We start from the raw sequence: 27,123 nt of genomic DNA, 5'->3' as shown, positions 1-27,123 counted from the left end.
AATGACACTTGCTATCTCTGCTGGCCATTTAACTCTTTTGCTTGTGTTCCCAAATCCTGATGAGTTTTACACCAAACTTACCATTCCAGGCTACAAAAAGTAGAAGAAGATAATGAGTACAGTCTGGGAAATGGAGGACAGGGTGTAAGAGCTGAGAGATGATGAGGAGAGGGGCATGAGAAGAGGCTGGAAGGTATTGAGGGGAGGAGGAGTAGTGAAAAAGGGAAATTAAGAAAGTTTGAGAGGAACCATGATGGTCAGAATTGAGTAACAAGAGCCATTGAAGCATCCAAATCATGCTGGGTATGGTACCCAGGCCAAGACAAGCTCCAGCTCTGTGTTGTGTTGCATTTCAGGTGGGGGCCTCTTCTCCCAGGCATCTACCAATAGGACAAGGGGAAACTGCCTCAAGTTGCACCAGGGGAGGTTCATGTTGGATATTAGGAATATTTCTTCACTGAAAGAGTGGTTAAACACTTGAACAGGCTCCCCTGGGAAGTGGTGGAGTCATCATCCCTGGAAATGTTCAGAAAATGAATAGATGGCACTTTGTGATGTGGTTTACTGAGCATGGTTGAAGGTTGGACTTGATGACCTTGGAGGTCTTTTCCAACCTTAATGATTCAGCTGTGCTGAACAAGCTTCACATGTAAACCTTGTGCAGGTTGTCAAGAGTTGAACCCAGTTCCCAGAGGACATGTTAGCACTGTGTAATGATTTGAGTGCCTAGGACACATGGCCTTGACAGACTCCAGAGGACTACAGATCTTATCCTAAAGCTGGTGCCTCATGATTCTATGATTCTGCCTGCAATGAAAGGGAAAGAAAGTGGGTACAAAGCAAAGAGAAGCCGGTGCATGAAAAGAAAGGAATGGCAGAGGACTGAGAGTTATAAAATGTGCAGAATGGGCATGTGATGAAAATGGACTCTTCTGGTTCCCCATGAATGTCTCTCTCATAGTGGGAAGCCACTGTTCTCCCCTCCAGGTTCCACTTGGTCTCTGGGGATGCTGGCACCATGCTGACATTCCCTGCCTGCTGCACCCTTACGGGCTCTGCCTGGTTGAGGCTCCAGTGCTCGTTCCCTCCAGCAGCATCGGCAGCACAGGCAGCAGCAGCAAAGTGCCAGGGTCAGCTGCTGGCAAACTGCTATAGTTAAATAACAAAACAACAACAAAAAGAATTTATATACATAAGAAAAGGAAAATGAAGCAATGATGGGTTGGGCAATTAAACTAAAAGCATTTGAAAGTGTAATCCAGCTCTCTCTATCAATAATTCAGGAGTCCAAGATCAGTCTAATTGATTGAACACCTTCCATAGTAGTCAGCCACTAATAAGACAAATGAAATGTCTTTTTTATTGTCAAATCTCCATCTCACATTTGCTCAGGCAAAATCCTGCAGGGCTTTTCATTTCGGGAGCTTGGGTATTTTTTTCTCTTGATGGAGATAAATTGAAGGCCAGCGTCTGTTTTTAAGCAGCAGTAAATTAAGCCTGTCTGCTCCTTTGGCTGTGGGTGGGTGGAGAAACAAGAGCTGTGCTGAACAGGATTCACATGTAAACCTTGTGTGGGTTGTCAGAAGTTGAACCCAGTTCCCAGAGGACATGTTAGCACTGTGTAATGATTTGAGTGCCTAGGACACTTGGCCTTGACAGACTCCAGAGGACTACAGATCTTACCCTAAAGCTGGTGTCTCTTACCCCCATTCCTCTAAAGAAGAACCACATGAGGATCCTTGTTTTCCTCATGGTGATATTGACACATTTTGACACGGCATAGGTGTTTAAAAGAGGCTGAGCAATTGTTTAACCTTTCCAATTTACGTTAGCAAACCACATTGCAGGTTGTGGGGGAGAAAGAAAGTGTGGGTTGAAATTGCTTTATGTTTTATAGCTTTCTTCCAAATCATGCCAGTGATTTGGGGGACTTCTGTGATGACAAAGTAGGGCATGCCTAGCAAATTTCCTTGGTTTTATTTAATTTGGACTGTATCACTGAGGCAGGGGGTGGTGAGGGGGTTATTGCCCCAGCAGGATGGAACTTGTGGACACCAGCTTCAGAGCACTGCCTATCTTTAATCAAAAGCTGATTTGAAGAAGAGGTAAAGCTTGAGCTGCCACTGACATGCACGCAAGTGCCTATCTGCATGGTGTAAATCTGTGTGTGAGCAAGGCTTTGCTAAGCTCAGATACTCACCAGTTATGCCAACACATCCTCTCGTATGCACAGAGGCTCTGGGACTGGATTTTTAGCCAGTAAAAATCAAAATAGCTCCTCAGGGCATTCTGCTGACTGATATGAGCCAAAGATCCAGCCCTGGGGTGAGGAAAGAGCTCTGATTCCAACCTGTGTGTGTGTGTGTATTTAATTAGGAAAGACCACAAGCTGTGTGTGTGCTCTGGAGTCTCCAATGAATTAGCATGATGTGGCACAAGTAACCTCCTGAGCAAACCCAAAATCTGGAGATCTGGTAGTGACTTTCCCCACTTGCTATTAATACATGTCCTTCCCCACAGCTTGGATTGGGAGGGAGAGAAGGAGGCAAAGTGCCTGAGAGGTTTTGTTTTACCTGTATGACCACTGAAATGTTATATAATGTATTTGAATACTTGATCTAACCAAGTAGTAGTTGTTTTACTTCCTAATCCAATAACTTCCTGATTTCTGTCTCGTCTTAGCTTTGCTCTAGCTTGACTGCACAAATACCATTTAATTGTGTTCCTGTGGAATATAAAGGCCAGTATCTTTGCCAAGAAGGGCTAATTTTATATTACCCTGCGCCAGAATTATTCTCGATGGCAAAGATAAGGCTGATGGTTCCTAGCTGGCAATTATCACTGGAGACCTGTTGCATAGGGTGGTTACAGGCAACAAAATTCTCTTAAATACTGGGCATTGCCTGTGGAGGCAGGTGTTTGCCATTGTCAAGACAGAAGAGAATGAAGAAGCAGCTGATGGGAACGAAAGAAAGTGGGCGAGGGAGAGGAGCAAAATAGAACCAAAAAAAAAGGCAATAACAGCAAATGAAAACAACTAGGGTGAAGGCACTAGAACATCACAGGAGTGATGTATAGATGGAGCAGGTAAAGAAGAGGAATGAATATGGGCAACAAAAGGAAGAGGGTGTGGAAATGAAACAGAAAGGAACTGATGAGAGAATTAGGCCAGTGAGTACAAAAGTCTATCTGAGATTCAGTGTAGTCAAAGAAAATTTTTTTTGGTTTTTTGAAGGATGTTTTCAGCTTCTCTGTCTTCAAAGTACCACCTATCTGCCTGGTAAGAAAAGCAACTTGGTTACACAGTAGATGAGCTGGTGTTTACTGGAGTCTTCTTCCTGGGACAGGTTCTTTGAAGCTGAGAGCTGGTCCTCTGCAGAGATAAGTGAAACACTGCCAGGTTTATAATGCTGCTACTGCTACACAGCCAGGGAGTTAGAAGTCTGCAGGACTCAGGAACAGCTTCAACCTTAGTGTGAGCACTTGAAGCTGCTGACAACAGTTCTATCAAACTGCTTATGGTTTTGAAAGGCAAATGAGATCCATCAGTGAATGAGGGAGCAAGTCTGGAAGTGAAGTTGTTAATTCCAGGACCTATAAGTGACCAGTCAAGCAAATATAAAATAGCTAATAATCTATATTTGATTTACTCACCAAGGTTTTGGTAGCCGCAGGCTGCAGGGGTGGCTTCTGTGAAAAAACACTGGAAATTGTCCCCATGTTGGACAGAGTCAGCTCCAGCCAGCTCCAAGAAGGACCCACCATGGCCAAAGCTGAGCCCATCAGCAGTGCAGGTGACACCTCCTTGATATATTTAGGAAAGGGTAAAAATATTTAATAAAGGGTAAGAAAAGGTAAAACAAACTCCTTGGTGAGAGAGGAGTGAGAATATGTGAGAGGAACAACTCTGCAGGCACCCAGGTCAGCAGAGAAGGAGGAGGAGGAGATGCTCCAGGCGTCAGAGCGGAGACTCCCCTGCAGCCCGTGGTGCAGCCCACAGTGAGGCAGCTGTGCCCCTGCAGCCCACTGAGGTCCATGGTGGAGCAGAAATCCACCTGCAGCCCATGGAGGACCAGACCGGAGCAGAGAATCCACCCTGAAGACTTTGGAGGACCCCATGCTGGAACAGAAGGATTTGCCCTGAAGGAAGTTGCAGCCCTTGGCAAGCACACACAGGAGCAGAGTCCTGGCAGGATTGGCAGCTCATGGAGAGGAGCCCATGCTGGAGCAGGTTTGCTGGCAGGACCTGAGGCCCAAGGGGGACCCACATTGGAGAAATCTGTTCCTGAAGGACTGCACCCCATGGAAAAGATCCACACTGTGGCAGTTCTTGAAGAAGAACTGTGGGAAGGACCCATGTTGGAGCAATTTGGTAAGGACTATGTCCCATGGGAGGGACCCCATGCTGGGTCAGGGGAGTGTAAGGAAGGAGTGGCAGAGATGAAGTGTTATGGACTGACCACAACCCCCATTGCACCCCCTGTGCCAAATGGGGAGGGCAGGAGGAGAGGGAAAGTTGAGAATGAAGGACTGAAGGTGAGAATGGGAAGAAGGGAGAAGTAGGGAGAGGGGTTTTTAGTTTTGCCTTTTTTTTCTCACTCTCCCAGTCCGATAGTAATTGGCAAAGTCAATTAAATTAAATTAGTCTTTGCCAAGTTGGGCATGTTTTTGATGGTAACTGTTGAGCAATGAAATTGTCCTCATCTCAAGCCCCAGATTTTTCAGTCCTACTTTTTCCCCCTGTCATGCTGATGGAGGGGAAGTGAGAGAGCAACTTTGTGGCCAGCCACGGTCAACGTACCTCATGGTTATATATGATGATTCCCAGAAATGTGCAGTCCAGGAAGCTTGACTTCCACAAAACTGTGTTAATATCCTTACTCAGAGTCCAAAACTGAGCTTGTGTTTGCAGCTCTGATCCTGGACTGAGGAGTGTGAGATGATAAATAAATCCCACTGTAAATACAGAACATGCATGGGAGAAGTAGTGCAATGGAGGGTCCTTATGCTTTATAGGAAGTAATTCCAGTCGACCCTCTGCTGTGTTGCTTCTTATTTATATAAGCTTCAAAGCCTGCAAATGAAGCTGAAATAGAGATTTAAATCATGACAGGAATAGTTCTGGAGGGTGTTTGCCAGGGTTTTGTTCAAAGAAGTTTCAAATAGGACAAGGGGGAAGTGTTTAAACTGAAAGAGGGTAAACTTAGACTAGATATGAGGAAGACATTTTCCACTGTGAGGGTGGGAGGGCACTAGAATAGGTTGCCCACAGAAGTTGTGGTACCCCATCCCTGAAAGTGTTGAAGGCCAGGTTTGATGAGGCCCTGAGCAACCTGTTCCACCAGGATATTCCGCCCGGTCTGGTGCAATATCCCCTGCCCAAGCCAGGAGGTTGGAACTGGGGGATCTTTACAGTCCCTTCCAACACAAACCTTTCTGTGACTTTATGAAATAACCCTCCTAGTGGATTTTTTCATCTGTTGAATAGAATAATAACGTCTCTCACTACAAGACCCTTTTAGGAAGGGGGATATTAGTCTTAGTCTGATCTGTATTCTTCACGACTAGGCCCTCTCTCACTCTGGTATCCATGTTTAGAAGTGCAGATGGTAATTCCCTGTGTCAGAGCAGAATAATGAATAGTCAGGGACCATCTCATGTGTCATTTATATAGCCCCTGCCACTGCAGGGGCTTGGATGACAGTAGAGGTTTACAGGTATAAAAGCTGTGCAAATGATGGTTATGACTGCTCAGAAATGTCACATGAAGTATTTTGTCAGTCTGATTTATTGAGCTACCTTGTATGGAGGAATTCAGTGATGAAATAGAATGAAAAACAGCAGTTATGATATTAAAATAATATAGTAGATCACTGTTTTCCACCCAGCAAAAGATAAATGGTGAGGAGTTTGAAGAAGTTTTGCTAAGTGACTTCCCATTTCTTCCAACTCAGTTTGACTATTCCTGTTGGCTGGGAATAGAAAACTGAAGTGATGAATGGCTCTGATTATGCTTGGTCAGGTGCATTAAATGGTGTCTCACTCTACTGCCTCCTCCAATCATGACTACTGGTGTGCTTATCAGGGCTGATGGGGAAAAGGTAGATGTCTGTAAACTAAAGGAATAAAAGGGGAGGTGAAAGATCTCAGATTGGTCTCAGCAAAAGGATTTTTTGGGTACTGGAAATGTGTGGAGGAGATTAAACTGATCCGCTTTTAGAATAACTAATTGGAGTGTGTCTGTCAGCTTCAAGACTCAGTAGTGCACATGAACCCCATCCTGCTTTTCATGGGTCACTTGGTGGAGAGAAGCTTGCAGTATATGGAAAGCTTCTTTTTAGCATCCATCTGTTTAATGCTAACATGGAGCTTAGCTCAACTGCTTGTCTCTGGTTAAATCATGAGCTCATGTGTGCTTGAGTTACAGTGCTGTGAGTCCATAGAAACCAAGACAAATTACTCTATTTTCATCAGCGGGAGACAAAATAAGATTCCATAGATTTTTAGCTATGAACCAAGGACAGGTAGGTTTGAGATGCACTACTTCATTTCAGGTTTTGTGTCAGTGCTGTATACAACATCTGTCTAAAATTGCATGAAATGCTATTCAAAATCCATGTAAATGTGACATTGAATTTCTGTGGTTCTGTATCTAAATTTGGGTTGTTGATGTAACAAGAAAATTGAATTCAAGCTGGAAGGGTGCAAAATGTTATGAAAGTGACACTGTCTAATTCAACAGACTACAGATTATTTCTCCTAGGGGAAAAGAACCCCAAAGCAGGCTGGTAAGATAAGGCTGATCTTTATTAGTCTGTGGCAGTAGTAAAAACAAACTGGGAGGATTTTTGTTCGAGCTAAGGACTTTTATGGAAAGAAGCAGATCATGGACAAGTTTGGATTGAAAATATGAAGACTTCTGTATAGTAAGAGCAGTGAGTTTAGGGACAGCATTAAAGCTTGATGAGAGGAGATGGAAGCCTTAACTGGGGTGTATCTCCATCTTTTTAGGAGGGAGATTTTCAATTCACGTGAACTCAGGTTCTGGGTTTAGTATCTCTTAGGCTCAAGTTCCTAAAACACCTGACTTTTCTTGAATAGTTTCTGATGGCCGGAACAGTATCCCATGAGAAATGCCTCTACTTTCTTCTTGCTGGGGAAAAGTGCCAAGGTCTCACGCTCCTGGTGTGTTCTTACTTCTGTGAGATCAAAACTGGTATCAGAAGAAAGGATGAGGTGGCTTCATTTGAAAGTTCCAACCCAGTGAGTTAGACTGGTCTGGCTCCAGAGGTGTAATTACCCTGATACTGCAATTCCAGCAAATCTTCCCCTAGACAACCCTTAACAACATTGCAAAACTTTGACCTTCATGTTTTAGCTCATCTCTTTTTCTTTCAAAGTGCAAGGACAAATGTGCCTCAGAGTTAGTACTGGCTCAATGGAAAACCGAACAGGACAGCACTGTTGGGCAATATATTTCCATTAATTTTTTTGTTTCAACTTCAAAAAATGCTTTCTTAATCAGAATTCAACTTCTTCCTTCACAGAAGTTTTGACTGAATGATTTCAGTTTTTCAAAGACAGAACAAAGTTAAAATTTGTAAAAGGAAATTGAAAAATTGAGAAATCTCTTTTAGCTTGCATTTTCAAGCATAAGGAATTTTTTGGGTATAAAAGCAAGAGAAATAGATTCAACCCAAATCATTTGAGCATTATTTTTTTTCCTTTATATTGAATGGAGTGCATGTATCCCATTTGATGAAATCTATCTAAAAATCCAATTGAATCACTGCTCAGTCTATATGTGATGTAATGGGGGAAATTATGACAGACTCCACTTGCTTTGGCTGTTGGATCGCTGTAGCCGAGTTTCAATTAATGAAGCTGCTGCAAAATCAGAGTGTCTGCAGGGAAAATAGCCTTGGCCAGAACTGCATCCAGCCAGATTCAGAAGACATATGTGGGGATGTTTTCTTCAGAGAAGGGCACAATAAATACTGTAAATGATATAAAGAAGTCTATGATTGCAAAGATTTAGAAGCATGAAATTTTTTGTCCATCAAGCTAATTCCCTAACGTGGTCATTAAGGGTTAGAGAATGTCAAGCAAAGGAGAGGGAAGAGGAATTCTTGGTTCTTCCTCACTTTACTGTTGACCTGCCAAGACAGAGACTACCCTGGAAGAAGTAGTTTTATATCTGTGTAACTTTGTCTAGATCAGAACTTTATCTGTTTTAGTAAAGTCGAGTCTTGTAATTGATTTGCTGGCAGGTTTTTCTAGCAGGGACTGAACCTAAGCGCAGTGGGAATAACCAACCCTTCTTTTAGGTGCCCTTTTGGATAAGGAAAGTCTTGGTTTCTCATTAGCAGAAAGGAGAATCTGCTGAAAATACCATGGACCTGTTAGTATTTTCTAAAAGTTTGAAAAATATCCTTAGTTTTTAGTTCTATGTGGGAAAAATCTGCAGTAGATACAGCACAAAATTGAAACAGATATGTGAGCAAGCTCATGGCAAGGTGTCCGTGCTCTTCTGTGTGTCTTAGTTGCATAGAGGGGAGAGCTGTACAAGGCAAAACACATTTGCTTGAGTGAAAACACATCTGAACCAGTCCCCTAAGCATCAGCCTTTGTCTCCTGCTGGGTGTGCTGTGTTTTGCCAGACCAGCTCTGACAGCATCTGATGTTACACAGATTTCTGAACATTTCTCTGTGAACTGCACTGGATAGTGACATCACAGGTTCAGAGGATGTGGTTGCTACATCATTAGTGATTTCAGTCACTCTGCTCTGTGCTGGCCTTTGGTAACATTTGTTTAACAGGGTTTTTGTTAAGATCCAGCTTCTCAAGCCCTGGCAGTGTCAGATTGAGAGCTGGGAGCAGAATCCTCTTAACCCTGTGAAGACTCAGACCTGGTAGTTGGAAAATAACTAACCTTTTGAACAAAGTGAAACCAAAAATTTCTCTTGCCCCTTTTCTGTCATCACAGCATAAAAGAAACCCATTAATTTTCAGCCTTTTGTTAAGGTGTGAGCCCCTGTGCTTCTTCCTGAAGAATTTTCCCCTAATCCCTCAGAGGGCTGTTTGGATCATCCTGACAACTCCGCAGGTGGTGAGTCCTTCATCTTCCCTCCTCATGAAGAGGTCTCAAATCACTGCCAATAGGCTCTGAGCAACAATAATCAGTTACAGAAGACTATTAAAATTGCCCAAGAAGGCAATTTATAGAGGAGAAAAACAATGCCTACTGCAATTATGTCCATGGAATAGAAAGACCCTTTGTGATGTAAGGAAATGAAAACATCCGGAAAAGTTTGCCATACAGTGAGGACATAATGTTATAGTGATGGCCAGTCACACCTACAAATGCAAAAAGGATAATATTTTGCAGTCCAGGGAATTGATAACCCTGCTACCCTAGTCAAGGATAGACAAGGATAGGGCCTGTGCACAGCTCTAGCAAAGATCCTGAAAGTTTCTGGAGAGCAGGAGTGATCTCAGACAAGTGCAATAAAAGTGATCACATATGGAGCTGTTTCTGCAGAGACAAAATCTGAATCTAGACACCTATTGTCTTTCTGGCTGCAGGACTCTGCCCCAAAACTCTGTTTATAGCTAATGTTGACTAAAGGATGATGCTGTGACTACCTCCAAGAAGTGTAAAGGAGTGAGTAATGATGGAGGGAAATGGGGTGTGTGGTATTGAGGGCTATAAAAGAACACTGTGATAAAAGGCAGCATAGAAAAATACAGGCTGTGTATCAAAAAAACCCCTTCCTAATAGCTGGATCTGCTAGACTGGGGAATAATTTCCCAAGGGAGAGAGCAGAAACCCTATTATTTCAATCATTTAAACAAAACTGGACAAAGCCCTGGAGAATATATTGTAAGGAACAATCATATGCCATCCTCTGGGAATGGATAACATGACCTGATAAAGTCTTTTCCTAGTGGTTGCTATAATTCTCTTCAGATTGAGAACTTGTTCTGGGCATGATTTGTCTTGGGACTAGATGTGATCTGAGCCCCAGGTCAGTCCTCTGATTCAGAGAACCAAGCAGAGAGGAGGGAAGGGAGGAAAGGAGTGCAGGACAGTCAAAAATAGAGCACATGGGAAAATATTGACTCAGAAGTCAGCTGTCAATGGCTACCCAACTGGAAATCCAGCACAGAGATGCTGTTGGTTTTGGGAGGAATCAGGAAATGATACACCAGAAACACATCCTAAATCATTGCTGTTTTCAGTGCTTGTCTCCTCAGAGAGCTGGAGAGGAACCTCTTCTCTCCAGCCTCTGTTCTGAAACAGAGGAAGTCACAGGGATGAGCAGAGTTAATGTTATATCTGGACAAAATGAACTGGCAAGTTTTGGCATCCTGGATTTCCTAGGAGGTGGCACACCAGGTGGAAATTACTTCACATGCTCTGTCACCTTATTCAAAAGAATTGCCAGAGATTGCAGATATTTCCTATCTAAGCAGTAAAGTTCAACAAGAGGAGGTTTGAGACAATTAAGTCTTTTGTGTCATATAGATGAATAGGAATATTGTGATTTCATGTGGCCATTTGAAGATTTCCACTTTCCCCGCATTTACCATTTTTAGTAAAACTCTTTATAGTGTAAATTTTACACAGGAAGGAAAAAAAGGGGGAAATGTTCATGTGCAAAAGAAAGAAGACAACAAACACGGGCAAACACAGAAGTCTCCAATATTTTGATTTTTTTAAAGCAAGGAGTTTTGAATTCTGTCTTTTACTAGAAACACGTCATTCCTTGAGCAACAGCAGTAGTCAAACCTGGTTTCCTGGGAACTTCAAAACATCTCCCAGTTCTCTTTACCCTGATTTGCATCTTCATCCTTGTAGGCTGATATGTATTCCAATGTTTTATAAGGAGGTAGAGACATCTTATTTCTGCAGTTCTCTCCCATGCCTCTACATCCCACCCCATCTTGCAGGGCTTCCAGCTCCTGTTTCCTTCCTGTAACTGTCCAGAGGAATAGCTGATCATATTGTAGCTGAGTCTGCACTATGTGTGTGTGGATTTTTAGGCCCTTTTATGTGTATTCACAGATTGGCCAGATGGCAGCCCCAGCAGAACAGATCACTATCAAGTTCACATTACAGCTTCTTCTAAGTGGTGGAAATTGGTGAGCAGCTTCAAAGCTATTGTGGAGGAAAGACAGACGGACAGAGATATAAATATAGATGGCTCATCCTTACTGAGAAATGAGAAAAACCCCAGAACTAATTAAAAAACAGAAAAGTTTTTTTTATGTCTTGATTTAAACTTGTAAATGTATTCCTTAGCGCCATAATTCAGTGGGTATCTGAAAGAGCCAAATGTTGTGACCAGATCTATGTTTTTTGCATTGGGCAGAAGTAATAGGTCTCAAAATTGAGGAGCTTTGTTCTCTTGGGGGCTCTAAGTTCAGGAGGAATGCAAGATATTTTCCGGGGGAAGCAAAGGAGTCCCCAGGTCTCCTCACTTGGGGGAGTGTGGAACTGCCTGGGCACAAGCCTCTGACAGGTCTGTGACTGAATAAGCAGCACTTCAAACTACTCTGCTTCACTGAACTGAGTAGATTTGTGTCCTCACCTCCCCAGGTAGGCATCCAACAGGGAGGAGGAGAGGCCATTCCCTGTACATGTTAGCAGTGAAGTCCAGGTGGGGAAGGAGGAGGAAACCTCAGTCTAAGCAGTCTGAGAACTTCTGAATCACAGTTCTACAACATGTCCCATGAACACGACCTTACTGAGAGCCTCACTGGGACTGGGACACATTATTTGCCTCTGAGAATCCAAAGAAAATCTCCTTGAGGGGGTCAACTCCTTGCAGGGAATGCCTGACCGTATTGTGTGTGATCCCCAGCTGAAACCAGCCAAAACTGAAGTCCCAGCTTATACCCTGAATCAGAAATGAACATGGCCATGTTCCACTAAATTGCTGCCTTTGGATCCCTATAATTGAAGATGTGTGGGAAACATACTGTCTTCCCAAGCTACACCCCCAAGATGACTACACAAAAAGCTGGCACACCAGGCAGCCTCAGTTCTTGCTCCAGCAAGGCTGTAAGAATTCAGGGCTGTGTTCTTAAGCAGTTGTCCAAGCACTCTTGGTACTTTTCCTATGATTGAATCTTCCAATGGGACATGCTTTAGCCACACCTCATGGTGGTCAGGGGTGGGAATTTATGCCAACAGGCAGTTTGGGTGATGCACAGCATTCATCATGTTGGTGTTTACTGCAACTTGGGGTGTCTGGAAGAGAAACTAAGGGGAAAAATTGCCATGACTGATGCTCCAGAAAGGGATGTTCAGGTTCCATAAGGAAGGAGATAATGTGTGGTGGCTGCAGATGAAGCAGGATGAGAGGCTGTGCTGGCCTTGTTGAGGGATTTAGGATTTGAGGTTGCACCTGGGCACACCATTTTTCCTCTCCCATGATATCCCTGTCTTCACATCAAGGGGTGATATTATTCTGTATTGCCTTGTATTCCTGTAGGGAGCCATGAGCCATGCTTTTTCCTGACATTAGAGAGTGTCTACTGAGCATGGAAGGGGAGGATGTCTTTGAGGATGGAAGGGGATGTGCAAAACTAAGACAGGTTGTTCAGCTGATGTGCTGCAGTGAAATCAACCGACAAGGCAATGAAAGAAATAGAAGATCCTGGAGATGATTGAGGAAAAAGGCATCAGGATCTAGGGAGAGACTAGACATGTGGGAGAGAGAAGATGGAGCAGTCAGCATTGCTCATGTGCCAGGAGACAGGTGGTGTAGTTACACAGCAGCTTTCACCCTGGTAACAGCAGCATCCGTGATGCACTCTTGGTTTCCTTAGAGGAGAAAGCCATTGTCCTGGTAAATGAGTTACTACCAGTTTGTTAGATGAAGTATTTCCCTGATCCTTACTGAAATCTCTTTCATCTGCACCACAAAGGCCATGTTGTTTCTTCTCTCTGAAAGCACAAGCAGCAAATCCAGCAGAGAGACAGCTCTGATCTTTGTGGCGGTTTCTCTGACGTAGACGAACCTCTGAAGTGAAGTGTGTGACATCAGAAAGATGTTTTAATCTGAATTACTCTTGCCCATCTAAATAACAGGTGCCATTATCCTCTCTTCATTATCTCCCAGCCAGGGCTGCTGCCAGCATGAGTAAGAAGGATTTGAGTCACAGGGATCGAGAAGTTAATTTCTTTCCGGAGACTGTTGTCAGAGACAACCCGGCCTAAATGTCCATCACAGGGATGAATGATGCGTAGATAAATGAGGGGAGAAACCTCCTCCGAAGAGAAATAAAGCATCCCTCATGAATAACGCAGAGCACTGCTCTGAGATTCAAGACATCTAAGACCTGTTGTACATTGAATGTGAATGTGAATGAGGCTTGGCTGCTCTGCAGCTACACACTGGCCTGAGTGTGACCTATAACTAACTTACCACTGCCACTTTTAATTTTTATTTTTTAACACTGACTATGTATTTTGCCTAGCACCAGTGCACATTTAGAAACAAACATCTCTCAATCCCTGACAGAGCTCAGTGTAGATAAACACTCAGAAAACCCACTCAGGCTCCATCTATGCTGCTAAGCAGAGCAGGATCTGTGTTTTGTAAGACACAGAGGCAAACAGAGATGTCATGGAGAAGGCCAGTGACAACTGAACACATGTACTGCCCCAGCATGGTGCTTAGTTGCAGTTGTCCCCGGCCAGTGTCAACCTCCATGGGTGAATTAGACATGGACTTTGTCTGGGACTGTGCTGGTTATTCCAGGGTGAAGCCATAATGGGAACTGTGCTGATGATTTAAGAGTGAGGCATCGTGGGTTGGTGGTAGAATTCATCCTCAGAATGGTAGAATTGTTAAGGCTGGAAAAGGCGCTTAAAACCATGAAGTCCAACTGTCAACTCAGCACCACCATTGTGTTCACCTTTAAACCATATCCTCAAATGCCACATCCACATTCCACCACTTTCCTGGGCAATCTGTTCCAATGCTTTACACCCTTTTCCATGAAGTATTTTTTTTCTGGTATCTAATCTAACCTCCCCTGGTAGAACTTGAGGCCAGTTTAGTTTTCTAGAGTAGATACTGCCTTGCAGTGCTGGAGATGGTTACTGTGTAGATGCAACACTCTGAAAGTATTCAGAATTTTTTCCCATTATGTTTTATTTTTGTTATGGATTTAGTTATTCTCAGCAGTTTACATCATTGCAATAGCATGAAATTGTTTATCAAGACCCTTTTTGCCCCAGAAGCAGAGTGTTATTCCAGAGAATTTGTGTTGGAGGACAAGGCAGATGTTGCAGGCCTGTCTGTACCCTGCAGCTGAATTTGGTGCAAAGATCATTGATGCAGATCTAAGCAAGTTGGTCTGTCCACATGAGGCCACAGAGTGCCAGGGATACTTGCTTAGGGCCTGAATGCAACACAGCATTTTTTTTGATAAAATGTCCATAAAATCATGAGTGGCACAAAGAAAGGGAATAGGGAATGATTGTTCCTGATCTCTTCCATAGAGGAGATACCATTACCAATCAGTTGATAGTAATGAAAGAGAAGTAAAGAAGCAATGGCCATTGTTTTAAAGAACACATGGCTGATCTATGAACCTTCTTGCCACAGGATGCTGCAGGTGCAGGAATTTCACACACATTGAAGAGGCAATGCCCAAGCTCATGGAAGACAAATCCATGGTGTGTTAATGAAACCAACCAAACACTGTCTGGCTTAGGATATCCCTGAGCACCAAATAATGAAGCTGGGTATATGAATTCTTGGGGAAAAAAATCACTTGTATGTATATTATTCTTATAGTCTTCCTCAGCCATCTACTTGTGGTCAGTGTTAAATTCAGGGTAACTGTGTGCTGTTCTCCTCTGCACATTTTGGTAAGTGAGCTGGTTCCCCAGCACAATGTCCCTTTACAAGCAAGAGAAAGGTGTGGGGGTAGTCCCTGCAAATGGACCTCATGGAGATTGTAATGAGGAGTTTCACTCTGTGTCTTGTCTGAAAGGCACCATGGAAAAATAAGCTCTGAAAAAGGCTGAATGGGTTTTCCTCAGACTTCCATGGCTATACTCTGGCAAACAAGTGAATAATATTCCTTTTTTCTTCTAGAATCACATGTAGATGAACAGAGTCTTTGAGAGTTTCCCATCAGAGAATGGACAAGGCCTGCAAAAATCAAAGGCAGGGAAGACCCCAACAGAGTACACATTTGATGTCAGCCCTTACAGTCTGATTCTTTTCCTCCCTTGCCTACACCTTCCTATAGTTCTGCTTGATTTCTGTATCCCAGTCATTCCATGACTGGGAGGAGATGACTTTTGTGATGTATTGGTGCTCCACAGTCCAGAACTGGAGTAACACTCTGAGACACAACATTTCTCCTTGGCGAGCTATTCTTCAAGGTGCCAACCCAGATGAGCTCTGTCATGAAAGCCTAAGCAGCTGCGAGGGGTTATAAAAGACAGAGAGAGAACTGATGACATTGCCTCCAATCAAGATGAGAGTTATTTAGTCTCTCCTTGATCATTCAAATTACATCTCATTAAATATCAGACAAACCTGCCTGCTGTGGTCACACTGCTGTACTGTGGGAACCTCAGTAAACTCTTACTAGAGTAGTACAGACAATATTTACCTAAGTGTGGTTCAACAAAAACTCCATATCTTTCTCACTGTTAGTTCCATGGCCTGTCAGGGGCTGCATTTCCTATACTCACTTCTAAGGTCTTCTGTTCAATCTTTCTTCTTCACCAAAGAAGAGAAAGGAAAGCCAGTGTCATACTTAACCTTTCCATTTCTCTTTAAACCTCGTGTTTCTTATGGATGACACAGAGTCATCTCTTTATACTCTGCTAAAGGGCAGGGGCGTTCATGTAGAGGAAATTAGGATGAATTTAGGTAGCTGGAATCTGCTTCCAAGGCAGTTGCTTCTGCTTCTGCCTTTACTTGATGCAGGTAAAACCCAACTACTTGGAGACCGACCCCATGAACTGTGTCCTGTCCCAGCGTTAATGATCCCTCGTGCCCCTCTTCCTCTGGCAATTACCAGCCTTCCCATTTTTCCCAGAGGCAGTTTCTGATGTTAAGAAGACAGTGGTTTGTTCTAGAGTTGAAATTTACTGAGTTTCAGAGGGCATTCTCTGCTGCAGTTTGCTTTCCATGAGTTACTCTGTATATTGCTGGATAGGTTCTGTAACGCTTATGTAATGGAGAGTTAAGTCTTTCTTTGGTGTATTTCCCCTTGTTTTCCCTTATTTCAAAGGGTTGAAGGCAATGAATAAGGTGCCTATTCCTTAAAACTGTGTTGTACAGGAGAAATATGTGACTCTGATCCTCTTACATGAATCTATTTGTAAAGTCTTATACCAGCTTCATGAATAAAGTCCTTTCTTCACCCCAGATTCATGGTGAGAAAACAGTAAAAAAGACATTTATCTGATACTGGGGAAAGTGAGAATGACTTGGGGCAGAATAGAAATAAAAATTTCTGGATGTTCTATCTACCTATGTGAATTGGAGGGAAATTAAAGCCTGCTGGTGTCTGTGCTTCCCTATCTGTAAAACAGGGATATGGATATATTCCTATCTTATGGGATATATAATTACAAAGTCTGTGACAAATCTTAGAAATTCAACTGTAAGATAGTGTGTAAGTACATAATATTAATGTTTTATAATCTCCCTAAAGTGTCTCTGGGGATATCTTTAATGAGAAGGATATAGTGATATCAAAAGAAATCTTTTTTCACCCCAATCATTTTTTTAGAACTCAAAGTGAAACTTGTTTCCACCAACTGCTATCTCTGCAGCCATCTGGAAAATCACATTTTCTGAAGCTTTCCTTCTCTTTATCATCTGTAACTAAAGCTATAAAATGGGAAGATGTTCCTGGTTTAATTAACACCCCTGTAGTTCGAAAGCTGATCTTAGTAATGAGAGGCAATTATGGGCTTTATTGAGGGACAGTCAGGTAGAACTAACCCATCATCAATCTATTGAAGACACTTCCCTTTCCAGGTAATTTGGAAACTGCTTTTCATGATGAACAGAGTACCTGGCTCAATATAACAGGTGAATCTCTTACTTTTGTAACCTGAAAAAAGAACCTCCTATTTGGGTTGTGTGCTTCTTTTGTAAATTCGTTTTTACATCCCAGCCGTCTGTCAACAACTAGCGACTGAGCTATGGAAATACCTGTTGCTTTTTGGAGGGAATCCTTGTCTGGCTTTCTTGTTTTATTCTCCTTGTCCCCTGTTGCTGTACGTTTTGAAGGTTACCTCGTGTTCAAGTTTTAGTTCTAGTTAAAACTGCAGACTCTGTGGTGCATCCACATCATGAGAGGTATGCAGAGTTCTGGTTCCTTGACTCAAAAATGATGTGGTAGAGCTCTGGAAGATCCAGACAAGGACATTGAAATGTTCGAGGGAATGTGACTTCTGCTGTATGAGTTGAAACAGCTGTGTCTTCAGTTCAGACAGGAAAAAACTGAAAGCAGAGATAAAGCTGAGTTTAGCTGAAGCCATGAAGGGAGTAGATAAGGTAGATGTAGAACTGCAGTCCTGGAACTAAGGGGCACTAGCTGAAACAAGGAGATCTGCTTGAAATGATAAAGTACCTTTTTTACATAGCAGATAGTGAACTTCTGGAATTTGTTGCCACAGGAGACTGAGGAGGTGTGCAGTGTCAACAGTTTCAAAAAAGGATTAGACAAATTCAGAGCAGCAAATATAATATATTGGATATATTAATCTTAAACTGAGTTTTGTCCCAAGATTTCTGTTATAATGATTGTAGAGAAATAGTTGTCTACTGAGAATAACTTATTGACTGTTTTAGACACCTCTGTGTACATGAGAGGAGCTGCCTTTGTGAAATAAATTATTTGTACTCACTGACTTTAAAGGGAATCTAGATAGTGATACCCACATGGCCAGGTGGGTCCTAGCCATCCCATTTTGGAGATTTTGGTACCATTCCTTAGAATCTCAGCTATAGGAAATGTAGACTTTTAAAGCAGTGTGATGTGAAAAAGTGAAATTATACTTTCAAAACAGACCTCCACTTATGGTTTCTTTTAGAATAAAGGCTTAGCTATGATTTTGTTATCAGTAACCTATGTTGTGAAATGTGGTACATCCTCTTTCCTGGATTAGTTTAACATCCTGATGAAATTGCCTTTGCAATTCTGTTGAAGCTGCAAAACTATGGAACAAGCTGATAAGTTGTTTATTCTTCAGTAATGAAAGACAGAAAAAAACATTAAATCCCTAAATTCCTATGGTGTTCCAGCAATGACTTTCATAAGGTGTCAAGGAGAAAGGCTTATTCAGTATGGAAGAGTTTGAAAAGGAATTTATTTGGTTTGTGCATCTGTGGATGTTGTAACTCCACACTATCAGCAGACACAGAACTTGGATGCCATCAATGTAGTCTGGTTTTGGGACAGGGACTACTCTCAAAAACGCTGTGGGAAAGTCCATCTAATTCCAAAGTTTCCAGTATTGCACGTGATGCCTGGCTGCGGCATCAGAGCCTCTGTGATTCATGTGGCTTGCGTGAAGGGGGAACTGTGGTCATCACCTGCCTTGCTGACTGTGCTGTGTTTTCATCCCCCCTCCCAGGTTACGGACATGCTGCCCCAGGGACGGACGCAGGGAAGGCCTTTTGCATGTTCTACGCGGTCCTGGGGATCCCACTGACACTCGTCATGTTCCAGAGCCTGGGCGAGCGCATGAACACCTTCGTCAAGTACCTCTTGAAACGCATCAAAAAGTGCTGTGGGATGAGGAGCACCGAGGTCTCCATGGAAAACATGGTCACTGTGGGTTTCTTCTCCTGCATGGGGACACTCTGCATTGGAGCAGCAGCCTTTTCCCAGTACGAGGAATGGAGCTTTTTCCATGCTTACTATTACTGCTTTATAACATTGACTACGATAGGGTTTGGAGACTATGTGGCCCTGCAGACCAAAGGGGCCCTTCAAAAGAAGCCTCTCTACGTGGCTTTTAGCTTTATGTACATTCTAGTGGGGTTGACAGTCATTGGGGCATTTCTAAATCTGGTTGTTCTCAGGTTCTTGACCATGAACAGTGAGGATGAGAGGCGGGATGCCGAGGAACGGGCGTCCCTGGCAGGGAACCGCAACAGCATGATTATCCACATCCAAGAGGACTCCCAGCACGGTCGGCCACGGTACAAGGCCGAAGTAACAGACCTTCAGTCAGTTTGTTCCTGCATGTGTTACAGGTCCCACGAGTACACCAGCCGGGTGGTGTCCCACCAAAATTCTTTCAGCTCAAAGCTGAACCCCCAGTACTTTCACTCCATCTCTTACAAGATAGAGGAGATCTCGCCAAGCACATTAAAAAACAGCCTTTTCCCATCTCCTGTCAGCTCCATCTCACCTGGGTTGCACAGCTTTACAGATAACCACAGGCTGATGAAACGGCGAAAGTCCATTTAAAGGGATTTGTCTTCTTTTGCTTTCCTTGTTTTCCCCAGTTCTTCTCTGTTTCGGGTTTTTTGTTCCTTGAGTGAGGCAGAGTGAGGCCAAAGGGAGTAGAGCAAGCCAGTCCTCCTCTGAGACTCAGCTCTTGAGCATGAAGCATGGATTATTACTGTTCCAGCAAAGTATGCCTTACATTACCCCCTCGGTGGATGTCAGAGGATTCAAGGTGACGTGAAGTGGGTACCAAATCCAAAGTTGCACACACAGCTGGGAGCCTTCATGTGCCACTGGCACTCCTGACCTAACAAACTTTTTTTCCTCACGAGCAGGTTGCAGCGTGGGTGTGTGCTTTGCGTGTGTGTCAGGGGTGTGTGTGCGTGTGTGTGCGCGTGTGCAATTCCACAACTAGTGCCATGTGACAAAAAATTAAAGCATCAGGTATTATTTTTATTTTTTTTTTTTTTTTTTGCCCTCGAAGCAATTGTGTTCCAGCCTGCTTTTTAGATTGCTTCCAAAAGGAATGGGGAGGGCGGGAGGGGAGCCAATTTGTTTTTGGGATTTTTTTTTTTTGCCAAGACAAGCATGCGCCATAAGCAGTCAATATACCAGGTGTATCATGATAAATTTTTTAATGCTAGATTTTAGATTGTATTAACATTTAAAAAAGGCAGGAAAAGATGGATCATTTTAGCTTGCCAGTTCAAAATTAAAAAAAAAAATAAAGCATGCACTTTGTAAAACTGGTATGCATAATAAAAAACACAAGAAAAACTAGCAATGGAATTAATAATCAAAAGCAAATAATCCTATTGATTTAACTATATTTAATTTTATAATTTTCAACTGTTCCAACAATTTGCAAGTGGAATTTTTAAGATAAATTGGGAGAATTGTTGGAACAAAAGAGTGTATTTTGTTATTTTAATTTTATTCATAAATTATTATTATTATTATTATTATTATTATTATTATTATTATTATTATTATTATTATTATTATTATTATTATTATTATTATTATTATTATTATTATTATTATTTTGTGCAGCAATTACCTGCATGAATAGGAATTATATTTTTTTGGAATGCTCGGTTAAGATGGGTATAAATAGGAGGATGTATATTTTTTCTTATATAATAGTGACAGGGCATTCCTTGTTTTAAATAAAAACTAAAGATGATTGTCTCTAAATGCTTTTGATTTGTAAATAATGGAAAGCCTTTGTTGGTCTCAGGAAGAATTCAAGGGACAGTATCTTGTGTTTGGCTCACTGGGAACTTGTGAGATCAGATGTGATATTGCTTTTTTTGCTAGGCAAAGGCAAAATGCATTTAGCAGCAATGGGCAAAAATAGCTTTACTCCAGTGTTTGGAGGGCAGCAGTGGGAGTGGTTGCCTTGGCAAGTTGTGGTGGAGGATGCTGAGACCACGTTGTAGAGCTGTTCCTTGGACATTGTCCATCTCTCAGTTGTTCATCTGGACCAAACAGACTTTACAGAACTGAATTAGAGGCCTAATCCAGCTCCCCTTTAAGACAATAGGAATTTGCAATGATTACATGGGATTTAGTGCTTTTGGAGATTTATCTTTGATTTTGCAAGTGTAGGACTGGGAGTTTTATAAACTTGCACCTTTGTCTCTGATCTAATTCTCTCTTTTGAATTGCTTTCCGTGTTAATTTGCCATACAAATCCCATCTCTTTTTGGCACTAATCACCTCCTGCTGATTCTACCATTTTGTGCTCTCAGTGTAAAAGCAATAATCCTTTTTTTACCCTTAAAACTAGATGGTATGTGCACAGCTCTGAGCTCTGTGTGCTGATGGATGTTGATATCCTTTCAAAGAGGTGTCTATAAAGAGCATTAATAGGGAGAAATAAGGAATGTCATTCCTCCTCTGTTCTCTTCTACTTGGTTTTAAATTATTAACTATCAAATATGTTCATGTTCTCCACGTCTGCCTTTCAACAAGTAAATGAAAAGCAAGTTATCAGTGACTTTGACTCCCCTATGTAGCTTCTTTTGGGCTTAGAAATTGCTGTGACATGAAATCCTCCGTTAAGGTTAGTGGAGAAACAACTTGGGATTCTTAATGAGGATGGATGAGGATGGACTTTCTCAGAGTAATGTGTGGGGCCTGCTGGGGGCATTAATTCTGTGCTGCCAGTACTGTCTCCTAAGGCAAATGCTGATGGCAAAAGGATTGAGGCAAACATACCTAAAAAGCAGTTTCAGGATGTGTTAAACCCCCTCTAGTGTTTGCCACCTAGAAGTTGGTTCCTGTGAGAGTAGCCCATGGGGTTCACAGTGCTCTCCAAATTCACTCGCTTCATCTTTGCCTGTGTCATCCCTGAAGTACAAATAAATGCAGATCTCTTTTGCTGCTATGGAGATAAGAAAACATATGCCTGGAAGTTACACATCTATATCATGTGTCAGGTGGAATTCTGTCTGCCTGGCAAAGGAGAATTTTTGTAACAGGACTTTTAATAAAAACTTTAAACAGAAAAAAGCAATTTCATCTTATAAAACATTGGTTAACCATTTTTCTCTTTTCCTTTAAGAAGAAATTACTATTCTGATGCATATAAAAATAATCTTTAAATGTCCTGTAAATCATGTTGACCTGGAGAAGTTCAAAACTTCACATACACTATTTGATTTGTTACTAAATCTTCCCCCTCGAACCACATATGAAGAATAATTCTAATACATGAGGTATTTAACGAGGGGAGAATCTTACCTCAGCATGTCATGGGTTATCTGCCACTTAGAGTCTTTGCATTAAAACTCAGTGGCTTTATAATAGCTCTGCTTCAGCTTAGTTGAAGTTTATAGAAGTAGTTGAAGAAATCTGAGTATGTTGCTATGAAGAAGCCAGAGTAGATGTCCATAGCCATACTTATAAGCCTAAAATCTATGAGTGTGTATGTGGGAAAGTGTTTTGCTTGAATGTATCTGCATTCCTTGGGATTTTCAAATGGTTTTTTACTTTTATTTTCTGACTGAAGAGCCCGGAGTTCTGTCCAATCTGTGTTTTTGTTACACATGGGATTTTGAAGTGGCATGGAAACTCTTTCCTTTGCAAGGAGATGCCTTCAGGACTTTGCTTTGTGAGCAGCCAGAGGCACAGGAACTCGGTAGACATCATACTGTAGACATCAGTACAACAGGCAAAATATGCCTCTCTCTTTAGTCATTTTCGTGGTTCTTGACTGATGTGTGAATACTGATGTGGGCTGTCTGGAACTGGAACAGACATGATCATGAAAGGGAAGCTTTTGTCCCAGGTTAATCCCAGCTTTTCAGTTAGACATGAAAAGTCAGTCAGTGAAAGGTGAGCTGACTTCTGTCAATTCCATCTGTGACTTCTTGTTGCCCTGTATGAACAAGTTTTCTTCCCACAGCACTGCTTTTCACAGAATATTTTCTCTAGTACATGATTTGTTTTATTCCATTTAAGACATTATTTCTTTGAGAACAACTTCTCTTGCTCGCTACTCACTCTTTTGAAATTAAGCTAGAAGCAGGTAGTAGTGGTGCTGCTTATGACTAGACATCCTGATGTCTGCTATCACTTTGTGATGCACTCTCATTCCCCAGAGTCTCATTTCCCCTACACTTCCCTATTATTAAGCATTAGAAATAATAATAATAAATCAGATTAGTCTATTTATGTCACACTAATGTGCTCTTCATCAAAACAACACAAATTTAGCTCCCTGCTGTCGACTTTGATTATATAACAACGCTATTATCCTATCATATTTCATATTATCATCAAAGGAAAAAATCAGTTTGATCAGTGAAGCACCAAAATAGCTTTGACTGAGCATGCTGTGATATGAGAAGGAAAGAGGAAACTTAACAGAACAATGCAGGCACAAGTCTCCACTTGGTCTTTGTTACTGTGTGAGGGAGATCCTGACTGTTCTAACTGGCACTGCTTTGCCAGAACTTTGTACGTGTGTCTGCTTTACAGGGATGACTGTAACAGGGACAGCTAAGAAAGTGTATGTGGATGTTACTTCAAGAGTCCAAAATAGCTTCTAGGTAATGAATGGAGAAATGTACAGTGACCTTCAGAAATAGCCTTCTGTTTGAACACCTCTGTAATGGATCATTAGGACAAAGTAGACATTATAGAAAAAAGGAAAAAAAAGAAAAGAGGGAAGTAACCAAGTTAATCTACTGTATTGTACATTTTCTCATTAGTTTCCTAGTGGTTTGATCAATGAAATGCCAGGGCAATAATCAACGTTATTGTGAATCAGACCTAAGCAAAGTAATTCCTTGTTTTCTCTGATAGATTTGAAAGTTTTTACCACAGGAAAAAAAAAAAAAAGCTTGCTTTGTTGCTGAAAACTTAAAAAAAAAGAGCAGTCAGTGGAACCAAGGTGGAGAACGAAAATGTTCCAGAGCTATTTGGTGTGTTCAGACCAGAGGGCAGGGGCTTGGGTGGAAGTAGCTTTTAGCTGAAGTTTATGTCCTCATTTAAGTTTATGTAATATTCCTGTTCATATTAGGATCTAATTAAGACAGTCATTGAAAATCTTTATGAGGAAGCCAGATGAGAGAGATGTGTTGGAGTGTGTCCATTACACTAATGTTATGGACTTTTTCATGCATATTTCAGCAAGACCCTATTACTGCCTGGAGTATTGCACAAATTACAACGAGAATCACACAACTGCTACTTCCATCAGCCAGAGACATGTAACACTCACAGAACTGAAAAAGGAAATATTGCCTTTCTGACCAGTCTGCCTGTCATCTAACTCTGATATAGAACTTTATTTTGGGAACTTCAGTAAGATAAAGCATTTGAAAAGGATTAGTCATCATAACTATACACCAAAACTGAAACAAATGGAATAATGACACTGGACACAGAGAAATTGATTACAGATGGCAGGTGCCCTGGGACTCTTATGCTAGTTAAACTGAGCTCAGAAGCTGAATTAAAACCATGAAAAACTGATGGAGCCCTTTGCCAAAATGCAGTTTTCAGTTATTTAAGATGCATTTAATGAATATGGCAAAGGAACATTCACAAAAAAAAAAAAAAAAAAAAAAAAAAAAAAAAAAAAAAAAAAAAAAAAAAAAAAAAAAAAAAAAAAAAAAAAAAAAAAAAAAAAAAAAAAAAAAAAAAAAAAAAAAAAAAAAAAAAAAAAAAAAAAAAAAAAAAAAAAAAAAAAAAAAAAAAAAAAAAAAAAAAAAAAAGTAGTAGGAAGGCAAAAAGAGAATTGGGAAAAAAGAAATTGTTTTCAACAGCAGAAATAGTTTTTTTATTTCCAGTTGAAACCACTTTGAGGTAATGCTGAAGAACTGTTATGCTTTCATCTGTGTAGAATCAGCCTGACTGACTGTCCCCTGCTCAGCCCAGGCCGACACCACAGTGTTCCACTGACTGCTGCTGATAAGGAGATTCACAGAGCTCCTGATTCTCCAGTCAGGTTTTTGCTGCCATCTCCATCAAAACCAAGGTTTTATTCAGCCAGCCCCTCCTGAGCAGTGCTGGTCCCTTGGATATTTTGTGCTAATGATGCTATTTCCTCCTCCTGGTGCTCCCAAGTGCAAGAGCTCAGTAGGACATAAGCAAACTATTTCCTTATCTAAAGCCTACTGTGGCAGGGTCCTCCTCTGAAGCCAAATGATTTGGTGCAATGCAGTGAGTCCTGATTTGTGCCCTTTTACTGAAACTGAAAAATTTTCTATTTACTATTAGATACCATGAAATTGTCTCCAACTACTGCTCACCATGTTTGCTAAACTTAAGGGAGAGCAATAAGAACTAAAAACAACAGTAAACCTGTATGATTTATGCAGCTCGATTTTGTGTTATGGAATCCAGTCATTCAAAGCTGCCTGCTAATTTTAGGCTGGAAATACTATCCCTGGAGCCTTCAGCCTTCATTTGTCTCTCCTTCTGTGAATATTGTAATTAATAAATATCCCAAAGCTCTCCTTCACCTTGCTTTCTGACAGTGCTGCCATGCATTAACACCCAAGACAGACTAGGAACAAAAAGGGGGTGGCGGGGGAAAGATTAATACTTCAATTTTATTGGTAATTAATATTCACAGTTCCAAGATGTGTTGTCTTTCAGTTCACTTTGAGAAATGTAGAGCAAACAAGAGGATGATAACATTTATCATAGCTGGTGAATTCACAAGTGGAGCTGGCAAATATAATAATTGAAACTATGCTCTGTAATGCATCTTCTTCATGCATGAGTTCTGATACCACTAGCCTGGCTTTGATTCATTGTTTGTCTGGTCTGTGGAACAGCTTGCAGTAATTGCTGTATCCAGAGCACTCTACTTGGGGCTAGAAGAGAGATCCATTTCACAGACAGCCACCCTCTGGCTTTCTCCATATTCCCTCTCTGCTTTCCACCCAGACATTAACTCATTAGCTTGCCATTTCATGGATGTGTGTTCAGACCCCCAAATCACCACATGCTGTACTCTCCCCCCTCCTCTATTAGGGAAAAGCATTATGCTACAGAACTACACCCTGGGGAAGGAAATGTTCCACTCTAATTACCACTGACAAAAGAAATCTACAGATTGATTAAAAACAATATGTGGGGAATTAAATAGGAAATGCAACGTGCATAAACCTGCATGGGTGAGATCCACTTTTTCCCTGGCTGGAATGCAATGCAACAGGCTGCAAGGAGAACTTTGGAGTGTGTTTGTTTGGGAGAAGGCCATCGGGAGAATGGCCAGGAAGAGTCACAGTGGTTTGGCTCATTGTCTGTAAATCATTATAGGTCTGTGGTGTGGTTTCAGATTAAAGAAGAGCCATGGCCTTCTGGGCTTAGTCTGTTTTCTAGTTGTCTGCCAGCATTCTCACAAGCAGGAGTGACAGGAGGTGTGGGAAGGATGGGACAGGGTTGGTTCATGGTAGAGTGGATTGTTTTTGGTGAGGCTACCTTACCAGTGTTGGTGTCAAAGAGGAAGTAGGGAAATTGTGTCTTCTAGAGCATCTTCCCCCTCCTATTCCGTGGAAGAGAGCAGTTACATCAACCCTCCTATTGCCTGCAGCAGATCTGAAATACCTGAACTGTGGTATCCTTGCCCACCTTCAGTAGTATCTCCCCAGAATGTGTGGGAAATGTTAAGCCATAGGAATGCTTGGGAAATGCTAAGCTTCTCCAGCTGGGTTCAGGAGGTCACCATATAGCAAAGAAACCTCTTTGTATTGGTTGTGTTTGGACAGTTTCTACATGTCAAAATATCACCAAAACTGACCTTTAGAGAAATAATATTAATTCATTATTGCTGGCTCTCCTCAGAGAGTGGCTATGCAGCTCCTTAATCATAATTATTGTTCAGAGGATAATTAATCTGATAACAGTATTTAATTAGATTATCTGAAGTAGGCTGTGTAAGTGATTTTGGCCTCCCAGAGTCTGAAACTGCAGCTCTACAAAATGATTTCCAAAAGGCCTATTTGGTAATATCACTACTGACATGGGGGTCATGGCTCAGCTGTCCTACTGACAAGCATCATCTTGGCATGCTGACTGGAGCTGGTGCTGGGAGCATCCAGGAAAGGGATTTTAGCTCAGATCCAGTATATGCAGTGAGGTTCTTAATTCTCCCTGAGCTAAATAGGTGCTTAAATGCCTTTGTGGAGTTTGGGTCTGAATTTGTC

General features: G+C 41.7%; 1 protein-coding gene across 1 annotated transcript in view; it reads left to right on the top strand.

The window, feature by feature from the left end:
- Nucleotides 1-19,966, top strand: part of KCNK9 (potassium two pore domain channel subfamily K member 9) — an 87,521-nt gene extending 67,555 nt beyond the window's left edge. The window contains exon 2 of the mRNA XM_027892232.1: nucleotides 18,633-19,966. Coding sequence (XP_027748033.1) covers nucleotides 18,633-19,474 — 842 coding nt within the window. The 3' untranslated portion in view covers nucleotides 19,475-19,966. The remainder of the gene's footprint in view (nucleotides 1-18,632) is intronic.
- The last annotated feature ends 7,157 nt before the right edge of the window (nucleotides 19,967-27,123 follow it).

The sequence above is a fragment of the Empidonax traillii genome, unplaced genomic scaffold, assembly GCF_003031625.1.
Source record: "Empidonax traillii isolate 1590-97213 ecotype Southwest subspecies unplaced genomic scaffold, ASM303162v1 scaffold342:size1861417, whole genome shotgun sequence".
Taxonomy (NCBI): Eukaryota; Metazoa; Chordata; class Aves; order Passeriformes; family Tyrannidae; genus Empidonax; species Empidonax traillii.
Note: the sequence above shows the minus strand (reverse complement) of the source record. Positions and strands in the feature narration are given on the sequence as shown.